Source organism: Cherax quadricarinatus, chromosome 60, assembly GCF_038502225.1.
Source record: "Cherax quadricarinatus isolate ZL_2023a chromosome 60, ASM3850222v1, whole genome shotgun sequence".
Taxonomy (NCBI): domain Eukaryota; kingdom Metazoa; phylum Arthropoda; class Malacostraca; order Decapoda; family Parastacidae; genus Cherax; species Cherax quadricarinatus.
The window spans coordinates 10,655,617-10,682,922 of NC_091351.1; the positions used below are offsets into that span (position 1 = coordinate 10,655,617).

Sequence of the window (27,306 nt, forward strand, 5' to 3'; positions counted from 1 at the left end):
CTCCAGCCACACCTCACTGCCACATCCCCGTCAGTGAAACACTCGCCTCCAGCATCTTCTGCCTCGTCTCACACGACACCAGTACCACCCTAGTCATTAGTACAGAGATTTATTTAGACTCATTAAAGTAGTTCCGTGGAGAGTACATCACCGGTGCTGGACAGCTTGCAAAAGTACACAGGCTCGTAATACTGTACTAATGACAAAGGTACACAAGTTTATAACACTCCTGAATATTGCACTAATGACAAAGGTACACTTTTCACCACTAAACACACACTTCGAGGAGGCGATTTTTTTTTTTACTTAAACTCCGGACTGCTACTGTATCTGTCTCGACTTTGTTGATACAGCCACCACACTAAAACATCCTCCTGCCTCGCCTCTAGGAATCACTTAGTCTGTGATATTCATGAATGCCTCTGCGTCACTCACGTTAGATATACAACTATTACAAACCACATATTATCAAAACACATATATCTAACACAACATCACCACACGTGAACGACCGCTAGTGAACTTAGACATGAGTGAGTAGTGCTTCCACACACACTCCAGATGTGATGTTGAAGATATTCCAGGATTCATGCAGGCTCGGGCAAAACTTTAGCGTCCGCCTCGCTCGGCAGGCGACAGGGAAAAGTCGACCCACGGAATTCTCCGCTTGGAAAGTACCTCCCCACTCTCCCTCAAGAGTCCTTAGCCCGTTTTCTTCCATGGAATGACTGGTTAATTTACCTTCTGTTTATGCCAGCAGCTTGGGTTGGGGAAGAGTAATTATTGTGTTTTATTGCGTTATGGCGACAGTAAGGAGGATATGAAAGTTGACTCTCTGTATTAGCGTGCGTGCGGCTTTAATGAGTGGAGAAGGCGATAATATATGAACAAGCAGCCTCGGATGAGTCCTGAGGTGCTAGACTTGCCCACAATGGCAGAAATACGTGTGCAGAACCTTTACTGATACACTGTTTTGCTCGAAACATAGCGATTCGTCATCCAACAAGCGATGGTTCAGTATTGCATCTAAGATCATATGTCACGTTCTTAATGCGAGACACTGTACCCACCCTGTAGTTACAGCAGCAGAGCTATGCAGGTGGCACTCACCAAATTGTTCCCACCAAATTGTACTCACCTAATTTGGTTGCAGGAGTCGATTCATATCTCCTGGCCCAGCCTCTTCACTGGTCGCCACTAGCTCACTCTCTCCCTCCTCCATGAGCTTTATCATACCTCTTCTTAAAGCTGTATATGGTACCTGCCTCTAATACCCCACTTTCCACACTATTCCACTTCCTGACGACTCCATGACTGAAAAAAATACTTCCTAACATCCCTGTGACTCATCTGAGTCTTCAACTTCTAATTGTGACCCCTTGTTTCTGTGTCCCATCTCTGGAACATCCTGTCTTTGTCCACCCTGTAGATTCCTCTCAGTATTTATCATGTCTCCCTGTCCCTCCTGTCCTCCACTGTCGTCAGGTCGAGTTCTCTTAACCTCTCCTCATAGGACATGCCCCTTAGCTCCGGGACTAGTCTCGCTGCAAACCTCTACACTTTCTCTAGTTTCCTGACGTGCTTGGTCAGGTGTGGGCTCCAGACTGGAGCTGCATACTCCAATATGGGCCTGACGTACACAGTGTACAGGGTCCGGAACGATTCCTAACTAAGATGTCGGAATGCTATTCTTAGGTTTCTTAGTCGCCCATATGCTGCATATCAACCAAATAACTGCTGCAGAAATTATTTGGTTGATATGCGCCTCATGATGTGTTCGGTATTATACACATTCCAAGATCCTTTGCCTTGAGCGAGATTTGTAGTCTTTGGCACCCTAGAGTGTACCCTGTCTGCGATCTTCTTTGCCATTCCCCGATCTTCATGACTTTGTACTTGGTGGGGTTGAACTTCAGGAGCCAGTGTTTGTAGTTACAGCAGCAGAGCTGTGCGGGTAGTGTCCCATCTTCAGTGTAGTTACAGAAGTTGTGCGGGTAGTGTCCCATCTTCAGTACTTTATCCAGTATTCGACATTCATAAATGATGTAAGTTTTCATTACTTACAAACGCACTACACGCTCTTTGATGTTACTTCAGCTAACTGGCACAACGTGGATCAATATTTCCATGCGAGTGCGTGTCTCTCACGGCCCCAGGTAGTGCCTGGGGAAGGTTGGTCACCTCAAGAATATCAACTCTTCCGCTCACCCCCGTGTCATACACACACACACACATGCACACACACACACACACACACACACACACACACACACACACACACACACACACACACACACACACACACACACACACACACACACACACACACACATACACACACACGGAGATTAGTAGAAGAGCCAGAAACGAGTATGCGCAGATAAGGAGGGAGGCCCAGCGACAGTATGAAAACGACATAGCATCGAAAGTCAAATCTGACCCGAAACTGCTGTATAGCCACATTAGGAGGAAGACAACAGTCAAGGACCAGGTGATAAGGCTGAGGAAAGAAGGTGGAGAACTCACAAGAAACGATCAAGAGGTATGTGAGGAGCTCAACACGAGATTTAAGGAAGTATTTACAGTAGAGACAGGAAGGACTCTGGGGGGACAGACCAGATGGGGACACCAGCAAGGAATACACCAACAAGTGTTGGACGACATACATACAGATGAGGAGGAGGTGAAGAAACTGCTAAGGGACATCGATACCTCAAAGGCAATGGGACCGGACAACATCTCTCCGTGGGTCCTTAGAGAGGGAGCAGATATGTTGTGCGTGCCACTTACCACAATCTTCAACACATCCCTGGAAACTGGGCAACTACCTGAGGTATGGAAGACGGCAAATGTAGTTCCCATTTTCAAAAAAGGAGACAGAAAAGAGGCACTAAACTATAGACCTGTGTCATTGACGTGTATAGTATGCAAAATTATGGAGAAGATTATCAGGAGGAGAGTGGTGGAGCACCTGGAACGGAACAGGAGTATAAATGCCAACCAGCACGGATTCACGGAAGGCAAATCCTGTGTCACAAACCTTCTGGAGTTTTATGATAAAATAACAGAAGTAAGACAAGAGAGAGAGGGGTGGGTTGATTGCATCTTCTTGGACTGCAAGAGCTGTATAGCCCTTGTGGCTTAGCGCTTCTTTTTGATTATAATAATAATTGGACTGCAAGAAGGCCTTTGACACAGTTCCTCACAAGAGATTAGTGCAGAAGCTAGAGCATCAGGTGCATATAACAGGAAGGGCACTGCAATGGATCAGAGAATACCTGACAGGGAGGCAACAACGAGTCATGGTACGTAATGATGTATCACAGTGGGCACCTGTGACGAGCGGGGTCCCACAGGGGTCGGTCCTAGGACCAGTGCTATTTTTGGTATATGTGAACGACATGACGGAAGGGTTAGACTCAGAAGTGTCCCTGTTTGCAGATGATGTGAAGTTAATGAGAATTAAATCTGATGAGGACCAGGCAGGACTTCAAAGAGACCTGGACAGACTGGACACCTGGTCCAGCAAATGGCTTCTCGAATTTAATCCTGCCAAATGCAAAGTCATGAAGATAGGGGAAGGGCACAGAAGACCACAGACAGAGTATAGGCTAGGTGGCCAAAGACTGCAAACCTCACTCAAGGAGAAAGATCTTGGGGTGAGTATAACACCGAGCATGTCTCCGGAAGCACACATCAATCAGATAACTGCTGCAGCATATGGGCGCCTGGCAAACCTGAGAACAGCATTCCGATACCTTAGTAAGGAATCATTCAAGACACTGTACACCGTGTATGTCAGACCCATACTGGAGTATGCAGCACCTGTTTGGAACCCGCACTTGATAAAGCACGTCAAGAAACTAGAGAAAGTACAAAGGTTTGCGACAAGGTTAGTTCCAGAGCTAAGGGGAATGTCCTATGAAGAAAGATTAAGGGAAATCGGCCTGACGACACTGGAGGACAGGAGGGTCAGGGGAGACATGATAACGACATATAAAATACTGCATGGAATAGACAAGGTGGACAAAGACAGGATGTTCCAGGGAGGGGACACAGAAACAAGAGGCCACAATTGGAAGTTGAAGACACAAATGAGTCAGAGAGATAGTAGGAAGTATTTCTTCAGTCATAGAGTTGTAAGGCAGTGGAATAGCCTAGAAAATGACGTAGTGGAGGCAGGAACCATACACAGTTTTAAGACGAGGTTTGATAAAGCTCATGGAGCGGGGAGAGAGAGGGCCTAGTAGCAACCGGTGAAGAGGCGGGGCCAGGAGCTAGGACTCGACCCCTGCAACCACAAATAGGTGAGTACAAATAGGTGAGTACATACACACACACACACACACGTTCACGTGAATGCACACATACATTAGTAGATACATGTACGCATACGTACATATACATGAAGGTAAATACACATACACTCGCACGTGTATGGGCAAGGCTCATTATACCTGCTGCCTTTATTCATCTAGCAGTAAGCAGGTTCCTGAGTAATAGTCGAATCTAGTAAGTCACATCATAGGGGAAAGTTCCAAAGAGTAATTAATAATAACAATATAATGCTCCTGTAACTACAAATATGTAATCACAGGAGAATATACGAACTAGAACTCCAGACTGGAGAGACTGGAACACTTCAAAGATAAGAGATTACTTATCATAAGACACAGAATCAGAGAGGTGTTAGGATAACAGTTACAAGGGTGTACCACAATGTTCATTTCTGCTGCTCCTGATTTATGCATCTTGCGTATCATTGTTGGCAAATAACTAATAAGCATAACAGAACCGCATTATCCTCTAAAAAAAAAAGAAAATATTAATAAAATGAAGGAATAGTTCAACAAAGTGGTTACTGGAAATCAAACCCAACAAAAGCAGAGTTAAGATGATAGGATCAGAAAGTGGGCCAGAGGGAGGCATCTTACAGACTCAGAGAGAGACAAACACACTACCTCTCATCTGAAGCGCACTCACAAAACATCAGTGGAATACATCAAGCTTGCAAAAATAAGAAGTTTAAGGAATCTGGAGGAGGCATTCAAATCATTGTTCCCGGCATAAGTTGTGTACTAGAGTACGTGGAGCCAGCCTGGAGCCCTCAACTCCAGCTCAAACAGAACTTTAGCTGCAGAACTGAGACCTTACAAAGTAACCATCAAGCCACAACATGAAACACTTCTAACAATATGCCAGGAAGGCAATCAGCTATCTGGGTGGATCATGCAAGGCCTGACAGCAGCACCCACACCATCCCATTAATCAAAGGCAGTCATCTTTGAATAAAACCTAAAATGTGTGAGTGTGCCGCTAGGATAAAAACAAGTGACTGACTGTTATACAGTCTGCTGGGTGAGTCCAAGTTTCCTGCTGGAGGATCAAAATTTTCTGTTACTTTTATGCATTATTGCATCTATTGAGGTTGTGTGTTGTCATTGATTGTAGTTTGTTTTTACTATAGAGAACACTTAACTTAACCTATCCAAACATAAGTTAAATAAAGTGTATCGAGAAATTTCCTTAAAATCGTATATAAGAAGTCAACGTCTGCTTTAGCAGGATGGGTTTGTATACCATGAAATCAGAGCACTGAAGAGCCAAGAGAGCACCAGGAATGCTGAGGAGAGTCCGAAGATGGCGAGCCGAGCCTGAGATAGGTCCAGCAGAGCTTGAGGAAACTATAGCAGCACTCTAGGGGATCCCCATCATAGTCCAATTAGCAAATGTTTAGCATTTTCCCATTTTTTACCGGAAAAAAAGTAGAATGAGAGTAGCTTTCTAAATTCCTTGGAGGAGGCAGCGTTGTTGTGTGGTGAAGGTGGCCACACCACCCTGCTCTCCAACACCACCACTCTCCACCACCATCACTACCACTCTCTCCACCACCGGCCACCACCACAAATCCACCATCGGCTACAACCACTACTACTCAATTATATTTTTGAATGAGACTACCTGTAAGACAGATCTGACAAATAATAGGGATGGAAGTTGATTGCAGGGTGGGGACCAAACCAACCCACCTAAGTAATTGAGACGGATTAACCTTGCCTCAGCAGTTACATGATCAGTATTGTTGACAATAGCTCTCTTCCCACGAATGATAATGATTGTTGACAATAGCTGTCTTTCCACGCATACTCAAAACTGTTGACAATAGCTGTCTTTCCACGCATAAGACAAGGATACGGCATTATTGAATTAATTATATTTTTATATTTAAAAGCAAACTAAAAAAGCATGTAGGGAAAGATGAATTAATAGGAGCTGGAAGGTACGAAACTCCCTGATGCCGGTACAAGTTGAATGTCATAGTATTGTTACATAGATTTATGTGAAAGTGCTAAGCTAAAATTACTGCTGGCAGCAATAGCTTGGACGATTAGGCTAGCAATCGGGAGACCTGGTCTGGGAGCGGACCAATGGGGCGGTGACTCCCCTGGAAACGATTAGAGGTAACGTACATGTAAAATGTCTAGATGACAAGTGGAGTAGATTACCACAAGTCAAATCTCAAATGTAAGGAGCTGCCGTATCCCGTTTAGAAGAGTTTGCTGGAGTCAGACTCAGAATATGACAGCTGTCAGTTGTGTTAAGAAGACAACCTTGCGGAACGCCTTCTGTTTGAACAAAGTCTGGTGATAGAACTCTCTCGTCCCCGGACACTAAAGATGCTTAGACTATGACAGCTACCAGTTCAACAGTCGAGCGCTGGAGCACACAACACAACACACCAATACACACATACTTGATACGTATTAGGGGAGACTAGGCACAAATGTAGATTTTAATAACGGCTAAAAAAATATATACTGTCAGATGTGACAAATAGAAAAAACGGCTGAATATTAAAATTTTACACACTTTTCAGCCCCACGGGTCATGATTTGTCATTAAGAACATCGTTAGAGGCGAGGCAGGGCTGAGAGGCGAGGCAGGGCTGAGAGGCGAGGCAGGGTTGAGAGGTAAAGCAGGGCTGAGAGGCGAGGCAGGGCTGAGAGGCGAGGCAGGGCTGAGAGGCGAGGCAGGGTTGAAAGGTGAGGCAGGGTTGAGAGGTAAGGCAGGGCTGAGAGGCGAGGCAGGGCTGAGAGGCGAGGCAGGGTTGAGAGGTAAAGCAGGGCTGAGAGGCGAGGCAGGGCTGAGAGGCGAGGCAGGGCTGAGAGGCGAGGCAGGGTTGAAAGGTGAGGCAGGGTTGAGAGGTAAGGCAGGGCTGAGAGGCGAGGCAGGGCTGAGAGGCGAGGCAGGGCTGAGAGGCGAGGCAGGGCTGAAAGGCGAGGCAGGGCTGAGGCGAGGCAGGGCTGAGAGGCGAGGCAGGGCTGAGAGGCGAGGCAGGGTTGAGAGGTAAGGCAGGGCTGAGAGGCGAGGCAGGGCTGAGAGGCGAGGCAGGGCTGAAAGGCGAGGCAGGGCTGAGGCGAGGCAGGGCTGAAAGGCGAGGCAGGGCTGAGAGGCGAGGCAGGGCTGAGAGGCGAGGCAGGGCTGAGAGGCGAGGCAGGGCTGAGAGGCGAGGCAGGGCTGAGAGGCGAGGCAGGGCTGAGAGGCGAGGCAGGGCTGAGAGGTGAGGCAGGGCTGAAAGGCGAGGCAGGGCTGAAAGGCGAGGCAGGGCTGAGAGGTGAGGCAGGGCTGAGGCGAGGCAGGGCTGAGAGGCGAGGCAGGGCTGAGAGGCGAGGCAGGGTTGAGAGGTAAGGCAGGGCTGAGAGGCAAGCCAGGGCTGAGAGGCGAGGCAGGGCTGAGAGGCAAGGCAGGGTTGAGAGGCGAGGCAGGGCTGAGAGGTGAGGCAGGGCTGAGAGGCGAGGCAGGGCTGAGGTGCGAATGTTGGTAATTTTCCAAGTGTCATGTGAAATAGAGCACGAGGAAACAAATACTTATTATTAATAAACATACTACACACACTAGCCAAACAAATTTTATATACCATTTTCCAGGCCAGCATGTTGTGCCTCTCTAGGGAAGCCAGGAAATACCACAGTATACATCCCAAGGTGGAGTAAACCACAACACATGTCTGTGGTAGATGTTGCTGAGGGTCAAGTAATGCGTAATAATATCTAAGGTAGAGTAGTTGTAGTGACTTATGGTATAGTGAGTCTACCTGAAGGGTATTCCGGGGATCAACGCCCCCGCGGCCCGGTCCATGACCAGATCAGGGCCTGATCAACGAGGCTGTTACTGTTGGCCGCACGTAGTCCAACGTGAGCAGCGGGGGTAGTGATGACTGTGTGGCACATGCACAAGAAACTTGTTGCTACGTATGAGCACGTCCAGGATATTTTAAAAAAGATTAACCTACAAAAAACTAGACAGGGAATCCCGAGGAGTAGCAAGTAGAGCAAGTGATCGTCCCACCAGGAGTTAAGTAGCATTAGCAGACGAATCATCATACTTGCAGATTAATAATCAGAGCAAACATTTTTTTCAGTACTTGCAAATTATATATTGTGCATAACAGTGACGTTTTGAAAAGTCTCTAGTAAACAATTAAAAGCTGAAAAATCACATAAAGGTCATACAACGCCTGGGGAACGAGATTTAATCAGTTTTTATCGGAGGAATTTCTTAGCTTGGCAACCCACCACCATTAGTAATGTAGCGAGATAAGCAAAAAAGGCGTAATGAGAGGCAAAAATAAAATTTTGAAATCAGTGAGGTAAAGTAGCCAGGCAGACTGGTCTGTGAGTTCCACAACGCTCCTGCCATGGGTTCGATTCCCACCCGTTTGTGATTTGTTTGGAATGTTCTTATTACGATTTCGCGAATCCTAATTCTTTTTTTTTTTAGACAAGATGCTTCCACGCAGTTGAGATAATCCTAGATATACATTATTTTCTTGCTTATCTTTTGATAAACAGAAGAACTAAGTTGCTTGCAAAGACAGCAAGCAGCTGGCAGGGAACATGATATGACTGTCGTTTTGAAAACATAATACCCAATATAGTCTTCACATCATAAAAACACATTATCAGTCCACCACCACAAAGACACAGCTACTGAAGACGATAGATGAACCTAGCCATTTTAAATCCATGACGCTGTTTACATAGCTAGATACATACAATTAGCACGAACATTGTGGATGACTGGGCACCGCGGGATTTGAACCTAGTGCCTAGGAAGAGAGGGGAGTTGCACCTACCTTTTCTTCCTGCTGACGGAGTTTAGCAGACTGAGCGCTCACCTGGCGCTCCAACTGACCAATAGTGCGCTCCTTAGCTCGAAGCTCATCCAACTGCAAAGGCAAGTATATAAAGGTTAATAAGAACATAAGAATCGAGGAACACTGTAGCAGGCTTACTGGCCTATACTAGGCAGATCCTATGTTCAAATGCGTCCTTTCTCTCTATTTAATATCACGAATTCTACGCTGTTATTAATATTTAGAAGAGTATACTGAAATCAACGAGCAATGTTAAATATAACTATTCATAAAACAATGAACAACCGCTAAGAGTTTTTATCCCATCTCAGTCCATTCCAAAACTTGACCCTAAGGATGGTATACCACCACAAGGATGCCACCACAAACAATATACTAACACCCAGATACCTATTTACTTCTAGGTGAACAGGGGCAGCAAGTTTATGAAATCGTACCCATACGCCCCTTACTAAGAGTTGGGTCTAGGACCTATCGGTTGGGAACCGAACGCTTCGACTTCATGACCTATTTTTCTTGGTTTTCATTTGAGATGATCAGTCCCTCAGCCATGACAGAAGATAGTCTCTCTGCCGGAACCGGAAGGTGTAAAGCTTTGAGATGAGGTCACGGGTGAGCTGGACCCACTAGTGGAAGGTCACGGGTGAGCTGGACCCACTAGTGGAAGTAGGTCACGGGTGAGCTGGACCCACTAGTGGAAGATCACGGGTGAGCTGGACCCACTAGTGGAAGTAGGTCACGGGTGAGCTGGACTCACTAGTTTGTAGATGAATGGTTCAGAGAACCGACATGTTGATAAATTAGACACATGTGCAACTCTTGGGTATCTTTATTGAGGAAATGTTTCGCCACACAGTGGCTTCATCAGTCCATACGTAGGAGAAACTTGAAGAATAGGAGGAGAATGAAGTAATCAGTCCCTCAACCTTGAGTCGATGTGTTCAGTCCATCAATCTTGAATAGAATACGGCATATGAGCGGAGAAGCAGCTTATAAACCTGCCATACGGTTTATAAGCTGCTTCTCCGCTCATATGCCGTATTCTATTCAAGATTGATGGACTGAACACATCGACTCAAGGTTGAGGGACTGATTACCTCATTCTCCTCCTATTCTTCAAGTTTCTCCTACGTATGGACTGATGAAGCCACTGTGTGGCGAAACGTTTCCTCAATAAAGATACCCAAGAGTTGCACATGCGTCTAATTTATGGACTCACTAGTGGAAGTAGGTCACGGGTGAGCTGGACCCACTAGTGGAAGTCTGTCACGGGTGAGCTGGACCCACTAGTGGAAGTAGGTCACAGGTGAGCTGGACCCACTAGTGGAAGTAGGTCACGGGTGAGCTGGACCCACTAGTGGAAGTAGATCACGGGTGAGCTGGACCCACTAGTGGAAGAAGATCACGGGTGAGCTGGACCCACTAGTGGAAGTAGGTCACGGGTGAGCTGGACCCACTAATGGAAGTAGGTCACAGGTGAGCTGGACCCACTAATGGAAGTAGGTCACAGGTGAGCTGGACCCACCAGGGGCCTGATGCCTCGGCATTAAACCTGTCAGTTTTCTAAACCATTTCTTCACATTAAACTAAGATACTGACCATCTCCTATCAAGGCTAAGAGACTGATCACCTTGAATTACTTTATCTTCCACCGTCTCTGGTAACATTCTCTGTATTGGGTGGCGAAGCCTTTCTGCAGTAAAGATACCCAAGTGGCACACATGTCTCAGTCATCAACACTGACGGGTAACAATGCTCACCAGTCTTGCTGCTTCAGACTTGTTGGCTCTGTGTATCTTGGTGACGGCAGCCTCGTGTTCCTCGTGTAGCCTCCTCAGCTCTCCTGCACGCTGCCGCTCACTCTCCTGAAGAGTCTGTCAGGAAGACAAGTACACCTCAAGTCGTGGTCACTTCATTTCACTCTGTCTGACTTTTTTGGGTTATCCCAGGTTCTCTACACATATGCTGCTATGTATGATAATTCTATGTAACTGTATTTGTGTATACCTGAATAAACTTACTTACTTACATACTTACTAGCCTGGCCCATGGCCGGGCTCCGGGAGTGGGAAGACAAATGAAACTCATCAAAGGTATATCAAATGTATACCATACTGCCCTTAACTATAGCTTCATGTCACAAGTCCATGTCCACACGCTTCAAACTACAGTACACTCACACCTCAAGCTTTCATTCGTTCATTTTACTGTGAACTGAGAACTACATTATGGGCCAGTAGGCCTTCTCAGTGTTCCTCCATTCTTATATTCTTATGCTCTTAAAGTCATTTTGACTTCCTGGGTTGGGGGGTTATCCTAGGTAATTCACACATATGTTACTATGTATGATAATTGTATTAATGTGTACCTGTTCCTAAATAAACTTATTTAGTTCAAACACCAACCTGGTAGCCCCCTGACCAAAAATGTTTGAGTCATGGTACATATAAAGTAACTACAGAAAATGGAAGCAAAAGTTACTTTAAAGAAAATGTAAATGTAGAGTTATTTGTATGAGTAACTAAAATATTTTGTAACATCTGCTTATTAATTAAGTAAGTTTATTCAGGTCTACACAAATAGTTACACAGATTATCATACATAGCAATATATGTGTAGAGAACCTGGGATAACCCAATAAGTCACACTGACTTATTTCCATTGGGGTCCTATTCTATTCTTCTATTCTATTCTATTTGATTTGCCGGTATGGATCCCGGCCCGGGATTGGGGTCCTTTTAATACTTTATTATTATACAATGTAGGAGATATCTTATTATTATACTATAAAGGATATATACTAGGAATAACGTAAATAGAGTTATTTACATTTACATTCTCCTTCCTTTCTGTCGCTACATTAATTAGGTACCTTCTGGCCCTCTTCTTGAACTGGTTCATGCTATGACTGGCTTTGACAGGTGCAGGCAATCTGTTCCATTCCTTTACTGCTGTGCAATGAAAGGTGTTTGAAGCCTGGCCACTGACTGTAGGTACTACAAATTTGTGCTCTCTCCCTCTAGTACTGTGATTGCTTTGGTTCCCAGCCTTGACAAAATTGGCAGCAAGATATTCTGGACACTTATTGTGAGCAATATTATAAACTTGATTTAACTTTAGTTGTTTTACTCTTTCTTCAGTATTCAGCATATCCAATTGTTGTAATTCATCCTGGCCTACATGTTCTCTTGGACCCAGGTCCAGGATGAATCTTACCATTTTGTTCTGGGTGATTTGTAGTTTATCTTTCAGTTTTTTTTTATCAAGGCAGAGTACCATGAAGAGCAAGCGTAGTCCATACGGCATTGTATAAGGGCTAGACATAGCGTTCTGCGAGCCTCAGTAGGTAGACACTGTGCTTGTCTGTAGAGGAACTTCAGTCTGGCATTCGCTTTCTTCACTACAATGTTCCCTATCAATTCTCCTAACATGCATGGGTCAAAGGGGATTCCCAGATATTTTACTGAGGAAACTGAAGTGATGGGTTCATAATTACACCAGACATTAAAATTATTTACTCTTCTCACTTATGTTTCGTGCCAAAGAATATGGCTTCAGTTTTCCCGAGGTGTAATAGTTTGTTGTTTACTAACCATTTGCTGCAGGACTCCAGTTCTAGTGTTATTATAGTAGCTAGATCTTGTGGGTCTTTACCTGACACTAACAGAGCACTCTCATCTGCATACAGTAGGAGTTTGCACTTAACACTGATAGGCATGTCATTTACATAACATAGAAATAAGAAGGGACCCAGAACACTACCTTTAGGAACTGCACATGCTATCGGCAGAGGTTCTGATTCTGTTTTATTGATTTTGACAATCTGTGTCCTATTGCTATGCTAGGACTTAAACCAACCTATGGAACCTATGCCGATAGCTTGAAGTTTCTTATATAATATATTGTGGTTGACAGTATCGAAGGCCTTTTACAAGTCTAAGGTTACCATTCCTATGAGGTTCCCTATCGACATTTCAGTTATCATGTAATCCATGAGATTAATTAGGGAGGTGTCGGTTGAGTAAGAGCTCCTAAAGCCTGATTGGTAACTATGAAGAATGTTGTTGTCATTAAGATACTTAACTACTTGACAGTACACCGCCCTCTCTAGAATTTTGGATATTACACTGAGTATACTAACAGGCCTATAGTTGCTGATATCAGATCTTTATTTCTACAAGTACATGTACAAGGTATACAGGCCTAGCTGACATCAATAACAAACTACTATATAGAAAGCTGCTCGTTAAGCAGAGCATTTCTGGCAAATTAAGTAAATTTTGTCCCAGAATGCGACCCACACCACTCCACTAACACCCAGGTACCTGTTTCACTGCTAGGTGAACATGGACAGTAGGTGTCTTCAGGAAACACGTTCTAGTGTTTCCACCGTACCGGAAATCGACTCCCGGACCTCAGTGTGTGAGATGAGTACGCTGGCACTGATCTCACGCACTAATCCTCCACGAGCCCTGGTCCTCGACCAGGCCTCGTGGTGGATCACGGCATGATCATCCAGGCTGTTACTGCTTGTTGCGCGCAATCCGACGTACGAGCTGCAGCCCGGCTCATCTGGCACTCTTGAACACAGGCAGGAATATGTTGGTAATCCCCCTTATGTATGATGGGAGGCTATTGAACAGTCTTGGGCCCCTGATACTTAGTGTATTTTATCATAATGTACTCATGACATCCCTGCTTTTCATAGGGAGTATGTTGCACCGTCTGCTGAAACTTTTCTTTTCATAAGGAGTGATTTCTGTGTGCAGATTTGGCACCAGTCCCCCTAGGATTTTGTAGGTTTAGATTAAGATATGATAAGAGGCAAGATGTGATGTATCTTTCTCATCTACGTTCCAGGGAGTACAGGTCAAGGGACTCAAACGTTCCCAGTAATTAAGGTGTTTGACTGAACTAATAATACATGCAGTAAAGGTTTACTGTACATTCTTTAGATCTTTAATTTCGCCTGCCTTGAATGGGGCTGTTGGTGTACAACAGTGTTCCAGCCTAGAGAGAACAAGTGACTTAAGGATCATCAGTGGCATGACATTCTTTGTTTTGAAGGTTCTCATTATCCATTCTACCATTTTCCTCGCAGATGTGAGTCTGACACTTGTGATCCTTGAAGGCGAGATCCTCTTACATTATCACTCTCAAGTCCTTCAAATTGGTTGTTAACACTATTGTTCAGTTAGAATTGGTTTCATACTCTGTTCTAGCTATTATTTCCTAAAGTTTTTTATAACGGAGTAACTGAAATTTATCATCATTGAACATTTTGGTTTATATCCGCTTGGAGATTTGCCGTGACCTCAGTGGATGTATTAGTATTAATAGTAGTTACGTAGTAGTAACAGTAGTTGTGTAGCAGTGACAGATGTATGGTATAAGTAGTAGTAATAGTTGTGTAGTAGTAATAATAGTGTAGTAGTAACTGTAGTCGTTCAGTACTAGTAACTGTATTCACCTAATTGTGGTTGCATGGGTCGTTTCATAGTTCCTGGCACCTCCTGTTCGCTGGTAGCCACTAGGTCCACTCTCTCCCTGCTCCATGAGACTTATCATACTTCTTCTCATAGCCATGTATGGATCCTGCCTCTAATACATCACTCTCCAGACTGACAACTCTATGACTGAAGAAGCATTCCCTGACATCCCTGTGACTCATCTGAGTTTTCATGTTTGCAGATGTGACCCCTTGTTGCTGTGTCACGTTTCTGAAACATTCTGTCCCTACCCACCTTATCAATTCCTCTCAGTATTTTATATGTGGTTATCATGTTTTCCCTGTCCTCTAGTGTTTTCAGGTTGAGTTGCCTTAACCTCTCCTCGTAAGGCAAACCCCTCACCTCCGGGACTAGTCTCGTTGCAAACTTTTGCACTTTCTCTAATTTCTTGACGTGCTTGACCAGGTGTGGGCTCCATACTGGTGCTGTATACTCCAGTATGGGCCTGACGTACACGGTGTACAGTGTCGTGAATGACTCCTTGCTTGGGCGTTGAAACGCTATTCTTAGGTTCGCCAGGCGCCTATATGCTGCAGCAGTTATTTGGTTGTGGTGCGCCTCAGGAGATGTGCTCGGTATTATACTCACCCAAAGATCCTTTTCCCAGACTGATTTTTGCAGCCTCTGACCTCTTAGATTCTGCTCCGTCTGCGGTCTTCTTTGTCCTTCCCAAAGCTTCATAACTTTGCACTTGCTGAGGTTAAACTCCAGGAGCCATTTGTCGGACCAGGCTTTCAGCCTGCCTAGATCCCCTTGTAGTAGTAGTAGTAGTAGTAGTAACTGTATTAGTAGTAACAGCAGTTGCGTAGTAGCTACTGTGTAGTAGTAGTAGTAATAGCAGTTATGTAGTAGTAGTAGTAATTGTTGTTGCGTAGCAGTAATAATAATAGTGTAATAGTAATAATAGCGTACTAGTCGTGGTAAATGTGTAGTAGTAATAGCAGTAGTCACCTGGGTTACCAAAACCATCAACATCAGTCTGGCTCAGGCTGCTGCTCATCAATAAACTGTCTGAAATTTGAATTTGAATTTGAATTTAAGGGGCACCACAGTGCCACCCACCGACACTCAAGGAATGAGCGCCATCTACTGAGAGGCTGTGCAACCAGGGCCCCACCCCTGCCGGGTGCCAACACTGACGCCACCAACTATATGTGGCACTTGTGCCACTAACAAGGAATTTAAGCACATGCCCGTGAAGATTCATTATGATTACATTTAGTAATGAGTCGACAGGATGCATATAATATGACATGGTAGTTCTATATAAATAAAGGTTAATAAAATGATTATAATTAAAATAATGATGTGGTATGGTAATGATGGTGAGGTCGAGGATGTAAATTAAGAACATTGTAGAAGATAATATTACTGTGTGTGTGTGTGTGTGTGTGTGTGTGTGTGTGTGTGTGTGTGTGTGTGTGTGTGTGTGTGTGTGTGTGTGTGTGTGTGTGTGTGTGTGTGTGTGTGTGTGTGTGTGTGTGTGTTTGTGTGTGTGTGTATGTGTGTGTGTGTGTGTGTGTGTGTGTGTATGTGTGTGTGTGTGTGTGTGTGTGTGTGTGTGTGTATGTGTGTGTGTGTGTGTGTATGTGTGTGTGTGTGTGTGTGTGTGTGTGTGTGTGTGTGTGTGTGTGTGTGTGTGTGTGTGTGTGTGTGTGTGTGTATGTGTGTGTGTGTGTGTGTGTGTGTGTGTGTGTGTGTGTGTGTGTGTGTGTGTGTGTGTGTGTGTGTGTGTGTGTGTGTGTGTGTGTGTGTGTGTGTGTGTGTGTGTGTGTGTATGTGTGTGTGTGTATGTGTGATGTTAGTGTGCTTCTAGCAAAACAGTGATTGAATTGACACTAAAATGAATTAAGTGACAAGATAGGGTAGGTAAGGTTCGTCAGGACACGTGTTTCCTGACGCGGGTCTTAGTCGTATGATGACCCACTAATGGAGCTGTTCGTCATCTGACCGAAGCCTTCCGCTGGCTTACGGTCCACCTCTTTAAAAATTATGGAAATAATTATAACCATTTTTATTATTAAGTGACCACTGTCACATTCACTTAAGTGACAGTAAAAGTGTTTCTTTGCATGGTGACGCTGGCCGGTGGAGACTGCTGGAGGATAATTAAGTTCACAGGTTGATGAAGTGCTCGGACAGGTGGCAGATCCAATTCAATGCGGACAAGTGTAGGATTCTAATCCTATACACAAATAACCCGCACATAGAAGAGAGGAGCTTACGACTTTGTCAATGGTCCAAGTCGGACCGAAACGTCGTCGTAAGCTCCTCTCTTCTATGTGCGGGTTATTTGTGTATCGTTCCAGTCACGGTATTGTGCCTTTTTTTGTTATTTCTAATACTATGAAAATGAAACAACTATGGCATTCATAAGCTAAACAAGTCAAAACGAATGCGAAAAGGATCCTGTAATTCTGATTAGCAGAAATTTGAAGGCAAGACAACAGTACGTCAATGTTCGCAATAAAACTGATAAAATATTTGGCTTCATGTCCAGAAGTATAAATAACAGAAGTGTTCAGGTTAAACTTCAAGTTCATGTATCTTTGGTCAGACCTGGTTTATATTACCTTCTTACACAGGATGGACGTAAATACTCTCGAAAATACACAGAGCAATATGGAGTTAGTTTCATATATTAAAAATCTTTTCTACGAAAATAGGCTGAAGGCACTGAACTCTTTATATAAATGAAAAACAAGAATAAATAACTGATATAAAATATCGTGTTGAAATATTTAAGACAGGACTCGCAGTAATGGATTCAATTTGGAGAAATTAATATTTAAAATGTATATTGGGGAGTACTGGCTTAGCAATAAAGTTGTAGATAAGTGGAACAGGTAGCGTCAGTGAGGCAAGAACTTTTGTAAGCTTTAAACAGTAGGTACGTTGCTGTGCTCCTACTCATTAGGGAAACAGTAAGTCGGAGGTACATAGTATACACAACAATGCGGTGAGGTTAGAGATCTTGGAATGTTCATTTATCCAAAAATAAGAAGATTAAAACAATGGAGAATGGCAACGAGGTGGGCTAAAAATAAGAAGGTGAGAGACATAGCAGTGATAGTGAGGTGAAGCCTCAGGTGGTGAGAGACACAGCAGTGATAGTGAGGTGCAGCCTCAGGTGGTGAGAGACACAGCAGTGATAGTGAGGTGCAGCCTCAGGTGGTGAGAGACACAACAGTGATAGTGAGGTGCAGCCTCAGGTGGTGAGAGACACAGCAGTGATAGTGAGATGCAGCCTCAGGTGTTGAGAGACATAGTGATAGTGAGGTGCAGCCTCAGGTGGTGAGAGACACAGCAGTGATAGTGAGGTGCAGCCTCAGGTGGTGAGAGACACAGCAGTGATAGTGAGGTGCAGCCTCATGTGGTGAGAGACATAGCAGTTATAGTGAGGTGCAGCCTCAGGTGGTGAGAGACATAGCAGTTATAGTGAGGTGCAGCCTCAGGTGGTGAGAGACATAGCAGTTATAGTGAGGTGCAGCCTCAGGTGGTGAGAGACATAGCAGTGATAGTGAGGTGCAGCCTCAGGTGGTGAGAGACATAGCAGTTATAGTGAGGTGCAGCCTCAGGTGGTGAGAGACATAGCAGTTATAGTGAGGTGCAGCCTCAGGTGGTGAGAGACATAGCAGTGATAGTGAGGTGCAGCCTCAGGTGGTGAGAGACATAGCAGTGATAGTGAGGTGCAGCCTCAGGTGGTGAGAGACATAGCAGTTATAGTGAGGTGCAGCCTCAGGTGGTGAGAGACATAGCAGTTATAGTGAGGTGCAGCCTCAGGTGGTGAGAGACATAGCAGTTATAGTGAGGTGCAGCCTCAGGTGGTGAGAGACATAGCAGTTATAGTGAGGTGCAGCCTCAGGTGGTGAGAGACATAGCAGTGATAGTGAGGTGCAGCCTCAGGTGGTGAGAGACATAGTAGTGATAGTGAGGTGCAGCCTCAGGTGGTGAGAGACACAGCAGTGACAGCGAGGTGCAGCCTCAGGTGGTGAGAGACATAGCAGTTATAGTGAGGTGCAGCCTCAGGTGGTGAGAGACATAGCAGTGATAGTGAGGTGCAGCCTCAGGTGGTGAGAGACACAGCAGTGATAGTGAGGTGCAGCCTCAGGTGGTGAGAGACAGCAGTGATAGTGAGGTGCAGCCTCATGTGGTGAGAGACATAGCAGTGATAGTGAGGTGCAGCCTCAGGTGGTGAGAGACATAGCAGTGAAAGTGAGGTGCAGCCTCAGGTGGTGAGAGACATAGCAGTGATAGTGAGGTGCAGCCTCAGGTGGTGAGAGACATAGCAGTGATAGTGAGGTGCAGCCTCAGGTGGTGAGAGACATAGCAGTGATAGTGAGGTGCAGCCTCAGGTGGTGAGAGACACAGCAGTGATAGTGAGGTGCAGCCTCAGGTGGTGAGAGACATAGCAGTGATAGTGAGGTGCAGCCTCAGGTGGTGAGAGACATAGCAGTGATAGTGAGGTGCAGCCTCAGGTGGTGAGAGACATAGCAGTGATAGTGAGGTGCAGCCTCAGGTGGTGAGAGACACAGCAGTGATAGTGAGGTGCAGCCTCAGGTGGTGAGAGACATAGCACAGCCTCAGGTGGTGAGTGATAGTGAGGTGCAGCCTCAGGTGGTGAGAGACATAGCAGTGATAGTGAGGTGCAGCCTCAGGTGGTGAGAGACATAGCAGTGATAGTGAGGTGCAGCCTCAGGTGGTGAGAGACACAGCAGTGATAGTGAGGTGCAGCCTCAGGTGGTGAGAGACACAGCAGTGATAGTGAGGTGCAGCCTCAGGTGGTGAGAGACACAGCAGTGATAGTGAGGTGCAGCCTCAGGTGGTGAGAGACACAGCAGTGATAGTGAGGTGCAGCCTCAGGTGGTGCGAGACACAGCAGTGATAGTGAGGTGCAGCCTCAGGTGGTGAGAGACACAGCAGTGATAGTGAGGTGCAGCCTCAGGTGGTGAGAGAGACACAGCAGTGATAGTGAGGTGCAGCCTCAGGTGGTGAGAGACACAGCAGTGATAGTGAGGTGCAGCCTCAGGTGGTGAGAGACACAGCAGTGATAGTGAGGTGCAGCCTCAGGTGGTGAGAGACACAGCAGTGATAGTGAGGTGCAGCCTCAGGTGGTGAGAGACACAGCAGTGATAGTGAGGTGCAGCCTCAGGTCGTGAGAGACACAGCAGTGATAGTGAGGTGCAGTCTCAGGTGGTGAGAGAGACACAGCAGTGATAGTGAGGTGCAGCCTCAGGTGGTGAGAGACACAGCAGTGATAGTGAGGTGCAGCCTCAGGTGGTGAGAGACACAGCAGTGATAGTGAGGTGCAGCCTCAGGTGGTGAGAGACACAGCAGTGATAGTGAGGTGCAGCCTCAGGTGGTGAGAGACACAGCAGTGATAGTGAGGTGCAGCCTCAGGTGGTGAGAGACACAGCAGTGATAGTGAGGTGCAGTCTCAGGTGGTGAGAGACACAGCAGTGACAGTGAGGTGCAGTCTCAGGTGGTGAGAGAGACACAGCAGTGATAGTGAGGTGCAGCCTCAGGTGGTGAGAGACACAGCAGTGATAGCGAGGTGCAGCCTCAGGTGGTGAGAGACACAGCAGTGACAGTGAGGTGCAGTCTCAGGTGGTGAGAGAGACACAGCAGTGATAGTGAGGTGCAGCCTCAGGTGGTGAGAGACACAGCAGTGACAGTGAGGTGCAGCCTCAGGTGGTGAGAGAGACACAGCAGTGATAGTGAGGTGCAGCCTCAGGTGGTGAGAGAGACACAGCAGTGATAGTGAGGTGCAGCCTCAGGTGGTGAGAGACACAGCAGTGATAGTGAGGTGCAGCCTCAGGTGGTGAGAGAGACACAGCAGTGATAGTGAGGTGCAGTCTCAGGTGGTGAGAGAGACACAGCAGTGATAGTGAGGTGCAGCCTCAGGTGGTGAGAGACACAGCAGAGACAGTGAGGTGCAGTCTCAGGTGGTGAGAGAGACACAGCAGTGATAGTGAGGTGCAGTCTCAGGTGGTGAGAGAGACACAGCAGTGATAGTGAGGTGCAGCCTCAGGTGGTGAGAGACACAGCAGTGACAGTGAGGTGCAGCCTCAGGTGGTGAGAGACACAGCAGTGACAGTGAGGTGCAGTCTCAGGTGGTGAGAGAGACACAGCAGTGATAGTGAGGTGCAGCCTCAGGTGGTGAGAGAGACACAGCAGTGACAGTGAGGTGCAGTCTCAGGTGGTGAGAGAGACACAGCAGTGACAGTGAGGTGCAGCCTCAGGTGGTGAGAGAGACACAGCAGTGACAGTGAGGTGCAGTCTCAGGTGGTGAGAGAGACACAGCAGTGACAGTGAGGTGCAGTCTCAGGTGGTGAGAGAGACACAGCAGTGACAGTGAGGTGCAGTCTCAGGTGGTGAGAGAGACACAGCAGTGATAGTGAGGTGCAGTCTCAGGTGGTGAGAGAGACACAGCAGTGATAGTGAGGTGCAGTCTCAGGTGGTGAGAGAGACACAGCAGTGATAGATTAAGTTGAAGGTTGAGCTGGAAGGAAGAGAGGAATCTGCTATATTTGCATAATCATTTGATCCATGTGAAAACACAACACTTGGCCGTATAAATATGATATAAACAAAAGCACCAACGGTAATGCTAGCTTAAAAAAATCCAAACACTAGCAAGTATTATTATTATTACAATCAAGGGGGAAGCGCTAAACCCGGAGGATTATACAGCGCCTGGGGGGGGGGGGATGTGGAAGGCATTCAGGCTTAATTTGGGGAACTGGAGCACAGATCCAATTCCCTAAATCAAGAGGGAACCTTCCTTGAGGGGACACTAGCAAGTAACGCACCACAATAATAAACACTATAACAAGGGGCTGAGGTGGTGCCTCGTTACCTAACTCAATATTTATTAATTTTCCACATATATCCTCCAGTATCTACGGCAAATTACGAACATTAACTCAAGAGTTCTAGTTGAGAATGGACGAAGTTTACCTACATCGCTAGACGAGATGGTGGAAAACACACACACACACACACACACACACACACACACACACACACACACACACACACACACACACACACACACACACACACACACACACACACACACACACACAGTATGCAGCACCAGTTTGGAAGTCACACCTGGTCAAGCACGTCAAAAAATTAGAGAAAGTGCAAAGGTTTGCAACAAGGTTAGTTCCGGAGCTCAGAGGAATGTTCTACGAAGAAAAGTTGAGGGAAATCGGCCTGACGACCCTAGAGAACAGGAGGGTTAGGGGAGACATGATAACGACGTGCAAAATACTGCGTGGAATAGATAAGGTGGACAGAGACAGGATGTTCCAGAGAGGGGACACAGAAACAAGGGATCACAATTGGAAGCTGAAGACACAGACGAGTCAAAGGGATGTTAGGAAGTATTTCTTCACTTATAGAGTTGTCAAGAAGTGGAATAGTCTAGCAAGTGATGTAGTGGAGGCAGGAATCATACATAGCTTTAAGACGAGGTATGATAAAGCTCACGGAGCAGACAGATTGTGGAACTAGTAGCGATCAATGAAGAGGCGGAGCCAGGAGCTGAGTCTCGACCCCTGCAACCACAATTAGGTGAATTAGGTGAGTACACACACAAGTATTTCTTCAGTCACAGAGTTGTCAGGAAGTGGAATAGTCTGGAAAGACGAAGTGGAAGCAGGAACCATACATAGCTTTAAGAAGAGGTATCATAAGACTCATGGAGCACGGAGAGTGTGGACCTAGTAACGACCAGTGAAGATTAGGGGCCAGGAGCTGTGAATTGACCCTCGCAACCACAATTGAGCACACACACACACACACACACACACACACAAGAGGAACACAAGTGGAGTAAGTACGAAACATTTGCAACAGTTGGGTATCTTTATTCAGTGTAATGCAATAATAAAGAAAAAGACGAGGTGGTGTGATGCTGTCTTGAGGAGGCAGAGGGAGTGGAGACCAGGTGGTGTGATGCTGTCTTGAGGAGGCAGAGGGAGTGGATACCAGGTGGTGTGATGCTGTCTTGAGGAGGCAGAGGGAGTGGAGACCAGGTGGTGTGATGTCGTGACCATGAGGAGTGAGGGGAAGGTGTTAGTGCCACGATTAGGAGAGAGAGGAGAGGTGGCTGCTGGTCAGAGAGGTGCACCAGCTCTATATATAACATCCTTCCACCCTTTCCCCTCACCCTGCTACTTGTCTACTCTCACTTGCACCAAGCCAAACACCTGCTATCTCGACCCTACAACCATACTGTAATAACACCAACACCCACTTCCCGTTTTCAGCAAACTTCGTAGCTCGTTCAACTCGAAACCAAATGCACATCTGTTTACTCCCGGTCTGGGAGTCTCCGAGCACCTGCTGTGTTCACCTAACAGCCAGGAAGCATTTGTCCTCTGTCTTGAAGACTCACCTAACATAACCTCTTGTGTATATACATTTACGTCATTTTTTCTTTACAAATATAAATGACCAAAAACTTGATACCCATTATATGACGCCATTCGTCCCCAGCATGTAAACAGACAGGAAAGAGTGTGTCCTGCAGGCAGCTGCTGCTTGCCAGGGTGTGAGACCATCATGGCTGGCGAGACGCACTTGACATTAATTGACTCCAGTTGCCAGTCGCAGTCTGAACTTTCCCTGCTGTACTTAGATACCTAAACATACATTCCCCTTCCCCTCACTTTTCCTCGTGTTTATCTATAGATATGATATATTCCGTTTTCATTTAGGTTTTTAGTTCATTAGATCTTCACATTTGTTTTCATCTTCCTGACCTCCATTCTCTTCACAACGCCGAGTTCCTAATCTCATAATTCGGTGGCCACCTTCCCAGGTCGAGTTGTAACAAAATTTTGTTCGGATTTTTAACCCCGGAGGGTTAGCCACCTAGTATAACCCAAGAAAGGCAGTGAATGATCGAAGGACTGTCTGTCTTATTTCCATTGGGGTCCACAGTCTTGTCCCCCAGGATGCGACCCATACCAGTCGACTAACACCCAGGTACCTACTTGCTAGGTGAACAGGATAACCGGTGTAAGGGAACGCGTTGAAATGTTTTCACCCTTGCCGGGAATCGAACCCGGACCCTCAGCGTGTGAAGCGAGAGCTTTGCCAGCCAGGCGACGAGGCCTTGTGTAACCCTCCCGAGTATCTTTAGGAAGCTCAGGGCTTCACGTAGGGAGCAGTGCGGGAGTTACGGAAGCAAAATATATTTTTCGTATACTTTTCTTTCATTTGAATGATAAATATGTATTTTTTTTTTTAGACGTTTAGATCAGGCAGAAATCTGCGAACTATAACGCTGGCGAAAACTCCCGTCCTATTTAAAGTCCAGATTGCTCACGGGAAAGTTGTGATCCCCTGAGCCACCTTGAACATCTTACCTGAGTAAGTTTGTCCTACAGGTGTTGTGTCAACTCGTCTGCTCACTCGGCCTACTTTCATCCATTACATCAGCGGGTTCACCCATGACGAGTGACGCTGAAGAATAAACTCTAGAATCATTATGGTGGTGTGCTCGCTCACACGATATGTGACAGTGACCAACAGATTCGACCCTTGGGGTAAAACTTTACCCCCTCTCTCTCTCTCTCTCTCTCTCTCTCTCTCTCTCTCTTTCACCCTCAGCCATAGTTATGGCTGGGGTGGCTCGCTGGCTCTCTGCCACCACGCATATTTAATATACTTTTTACCTTAACTTCACGCCACGCACCCTCTTACCTCCCTGGTTTCCCTTACCATCTCTACCTCGCACCCCCTTCCACTCATCCACCACCCGTTTCCCCTCTACACAACTATCCCCTTCCGTCTGGTCCTCCACAACACTTCCCCCATCTAGTTCCCAGCTCACTTCACTGCTGGCAGAGTCAACAGGGGTATGTTAGGTAAATCTCCCCTGCTGTAATGCTCCCTCCCACCTTCCCCTCCTTCATTCTATCTTTCCTTCCCAATGCCTCACTTCCCTGAGTGCCTAGCCACTAGCCACTCCCTCCTATCAGACCATTATGAGTAAGAGGTAACGCCGCCCCTGACATTATAAATAGCTAGTCTTCTGTAGGGTGGAAGTCACAGCCCACGTCCACCGCTGGTAATACTGAAGAGGTCACAAAGTGGATGAGGATAGTACTGAAGAGATCGCAAAGTGGACGAGTGTAGTATTGAAGAGGTCACAAAGTGGACGAAGGTAGTACTGATGAGGTCACAAAGTGGACGAGGGTAGTACTAAAGAGGTCACACAGTGGACGAAGGTAGTACTGAAGAGGTCACAAAGTGGACGAAGGTAGTACTGAAGAGGTCACAAAGTGGACGAGGGTAGTAATGAAGAGGTCACAAACAATGCATAGTTACAAATTCTCTTAGGTAATTCCCCATGAGAGTTAGTGTCTACGAGATCCCTCTCCAGGTTCCTCCTCTCAGCTTTCCACCGACTGCCATGATATAGTTTTGTCCTATTTATTTTGAACCTTCTATGAGACTAACGTGATAATATAGCCTGAGTTTCAGAGCGTTTAGCTCACACCCGAGAGGACCCGGGTTCGATTCCTCACCGGGACGAGATGTAAGGGCACATCTCCTTATACCTACTGCCCCTTCTCACCTACGAAGTCAACAGTAACCTAACCTAGCCTAATCTATCCTGGCACCCTGGATTCCTAATGAAAATACATCAGAATTTTGAGTTGAACAATCCTGGGTTATACCCCAAGAATCCACAGTTTAAAACACAAAAAATGAGGCAAGTCTTACTGTTACAACTTTAATAAGAAGGGTGACGACTCTGCTTACCAGTACGGCTTCCTCCAGACGCTTCTTGTGCTCGCGCAGCGTTGACAAATCTCTGTTTAACCTGTCCAGGTCGCGCTCTGTACTGTGACAACATTGTACAGGTAGTTGTTCCGACCTGTAGAGAAAAAGGTTAAGTTTAGTTAGCAGCGAATTAATGCCCCGAGCTTGTCCGTGAATTTATTATATTCATAGTCAACATGGCTTGCATACGCTGTTGTGCGTTGTGCGTTGTGCGCCTGTGCATGAAAGCAACACAACTGCCTTGTTGATGCACTTGATGTAGTGAGACACTCAGCCACTGCCTGGCTACACAGTCAAGGTATTGAAGAAACGGTTGTATGTGTTGGCCAAGACACTGTTTTCTTGAGGTCGCGTTTGTTTTTGTCTAGTACTCTCACATGTACTCTGCCGTAACTGTTGATCTGAAGGTGAAACTGCTTTGTACTGTGCTTTCTTGATTCCTGTACCCATTGCAAACCTTTGTTCTATATTTAACGATACGTTTATATCTATATTAAAAAAGCTACATCAACACGTGTAAATATATTTTTAACCAATATGTCAAGTACCATTAAGCTAGTACGATCTATCACACTTTCCTGTGTTCTTCCAGTCCCTGCTACCATCCCATCTACCACTAAAAGGCTTCCAATGGTTTTCTTGAGAGTCTTAAGTTATGTCCTCATTGTACGTTTTCCGTGGTTTACGCTGCAGTTACAAAGGTGAAAACAAAAATAGGTGTTCGACTAGTATATGCATCACGCAGGATGATTCTCATACAGGAGGTGGTAAGTTCTGCCAGCCATGATGGTAATGTTCTGTTCCCCTATGTTCTTCAAGTTATCACCATCACGGACAAACTAAGTCTTTCTACTAATATATACTAATATATACCACAACACTCGCGTTTACACAACATATTGAGCAGAATTTAAATGTAATATATATATATATATATATATATATATATATATATATATATATATATATATATATATATATATATATATATTTTTTTTTTTTTTTTTTTTTTTTTTTTTTTTTTTTTCAACAAGTCGGCCGTCTCCCACCGAGGCAGGGTGACCCAAAAAAGAAAGAAAATCCCCAAAAAGAAAATACTTTCATCATCATTCAACACTTTCACCACACTCGCACATTATCACTGTTTTTGCAGAGGTGCTCAGAATACAACAGTCTAGAAGCATACACATATAAAGATACACAACATATCCCTCCAAACTGCCAATATCCCAAACCCCTCCTTTAAAGTGCAGGCATTGTACTTCCCATTTCCAGGACTCAAGTCCGACTATATGAAAATAACCGGTTTCCCTGAATCCCTTCACTAAATATTACCCTGCTCACACTCCAACAGATCGTCAGGTCCCAAGTACCATTCGTCTCCATTCACTCCTATCTAACACGCTCACGCACGCTTGCTGGAAGTCCAAGCCCCTTACCCACAAAACCTCCTTTACCCCCTCTCTCCAACCCTTTCGAGGACGACCCCTACCCCGCCTTCCTTCCCCTATAGATTTATATGCTTTCCATGTCATTCTACTTTGATCCATTCTCTCTAAATGACCAAACCACCTCAACAACCCCTCTTCTGCCCTCTGACTAATACTTTTATTAACTCCACACCTTCTCCTAATTTCCACACTCCGAATTTTCTGCATAATATTTACACCACACATTGCCCTTAAACAGGACATCTCCACTGCCTCCAACCGTCTCCTCGCTGCTGCATTTACCACCCAAGCTTCACACCCATATAAGAGTGTTGGTACTACTATACTTTCATACATTCCCTTCTTTGCCTCCATAGATAACGTTTTTTGACTCCACATATAC

The 27,306-nt window shown here is 45.7% G+C and overlaps 1 protein-coding gene across 3 annotated transcripts in view; it reads right to left on the reverse strand.

The window, feature by feature from the left end:
* Positions 1 to 9,086: 9,086 nt before the first annotated feature.
* The window catches only part of LOC138854465 (uncharacterized abhydrolase domain-containing protein DDB_G0269086-like), a 55,297-nt gene continuing 37,077 nt past the window's right edge, over positions 9,087 to 27,306 (reverse strand). For all 3 annotated transcript variants that reach the window (XM_070097928.1, XM_070097929.1, XM_070097927.1), the window contains 3 exons: positions 25,453 to 25,567; positions 10,918 to 11,031; positions 9,087 to 9,229 (listed from right to left, as the gene is read on the reverse strand). In XM_070097928.1, coding sequence (XP_069954029.1) covers positions 9,110 to 9,229; positions 10,918 to 11,031; positions 25,453 to 25,567 — 349 coding nt within the window. In that variant the 3' untranslated portion in view covers positions 9,087 to 9,109. The remainder of the gene's footprint in view (positions 9,230 to 10,917; positions 11,032 to 25,452; positions 25,568 to 27,306) is intronic.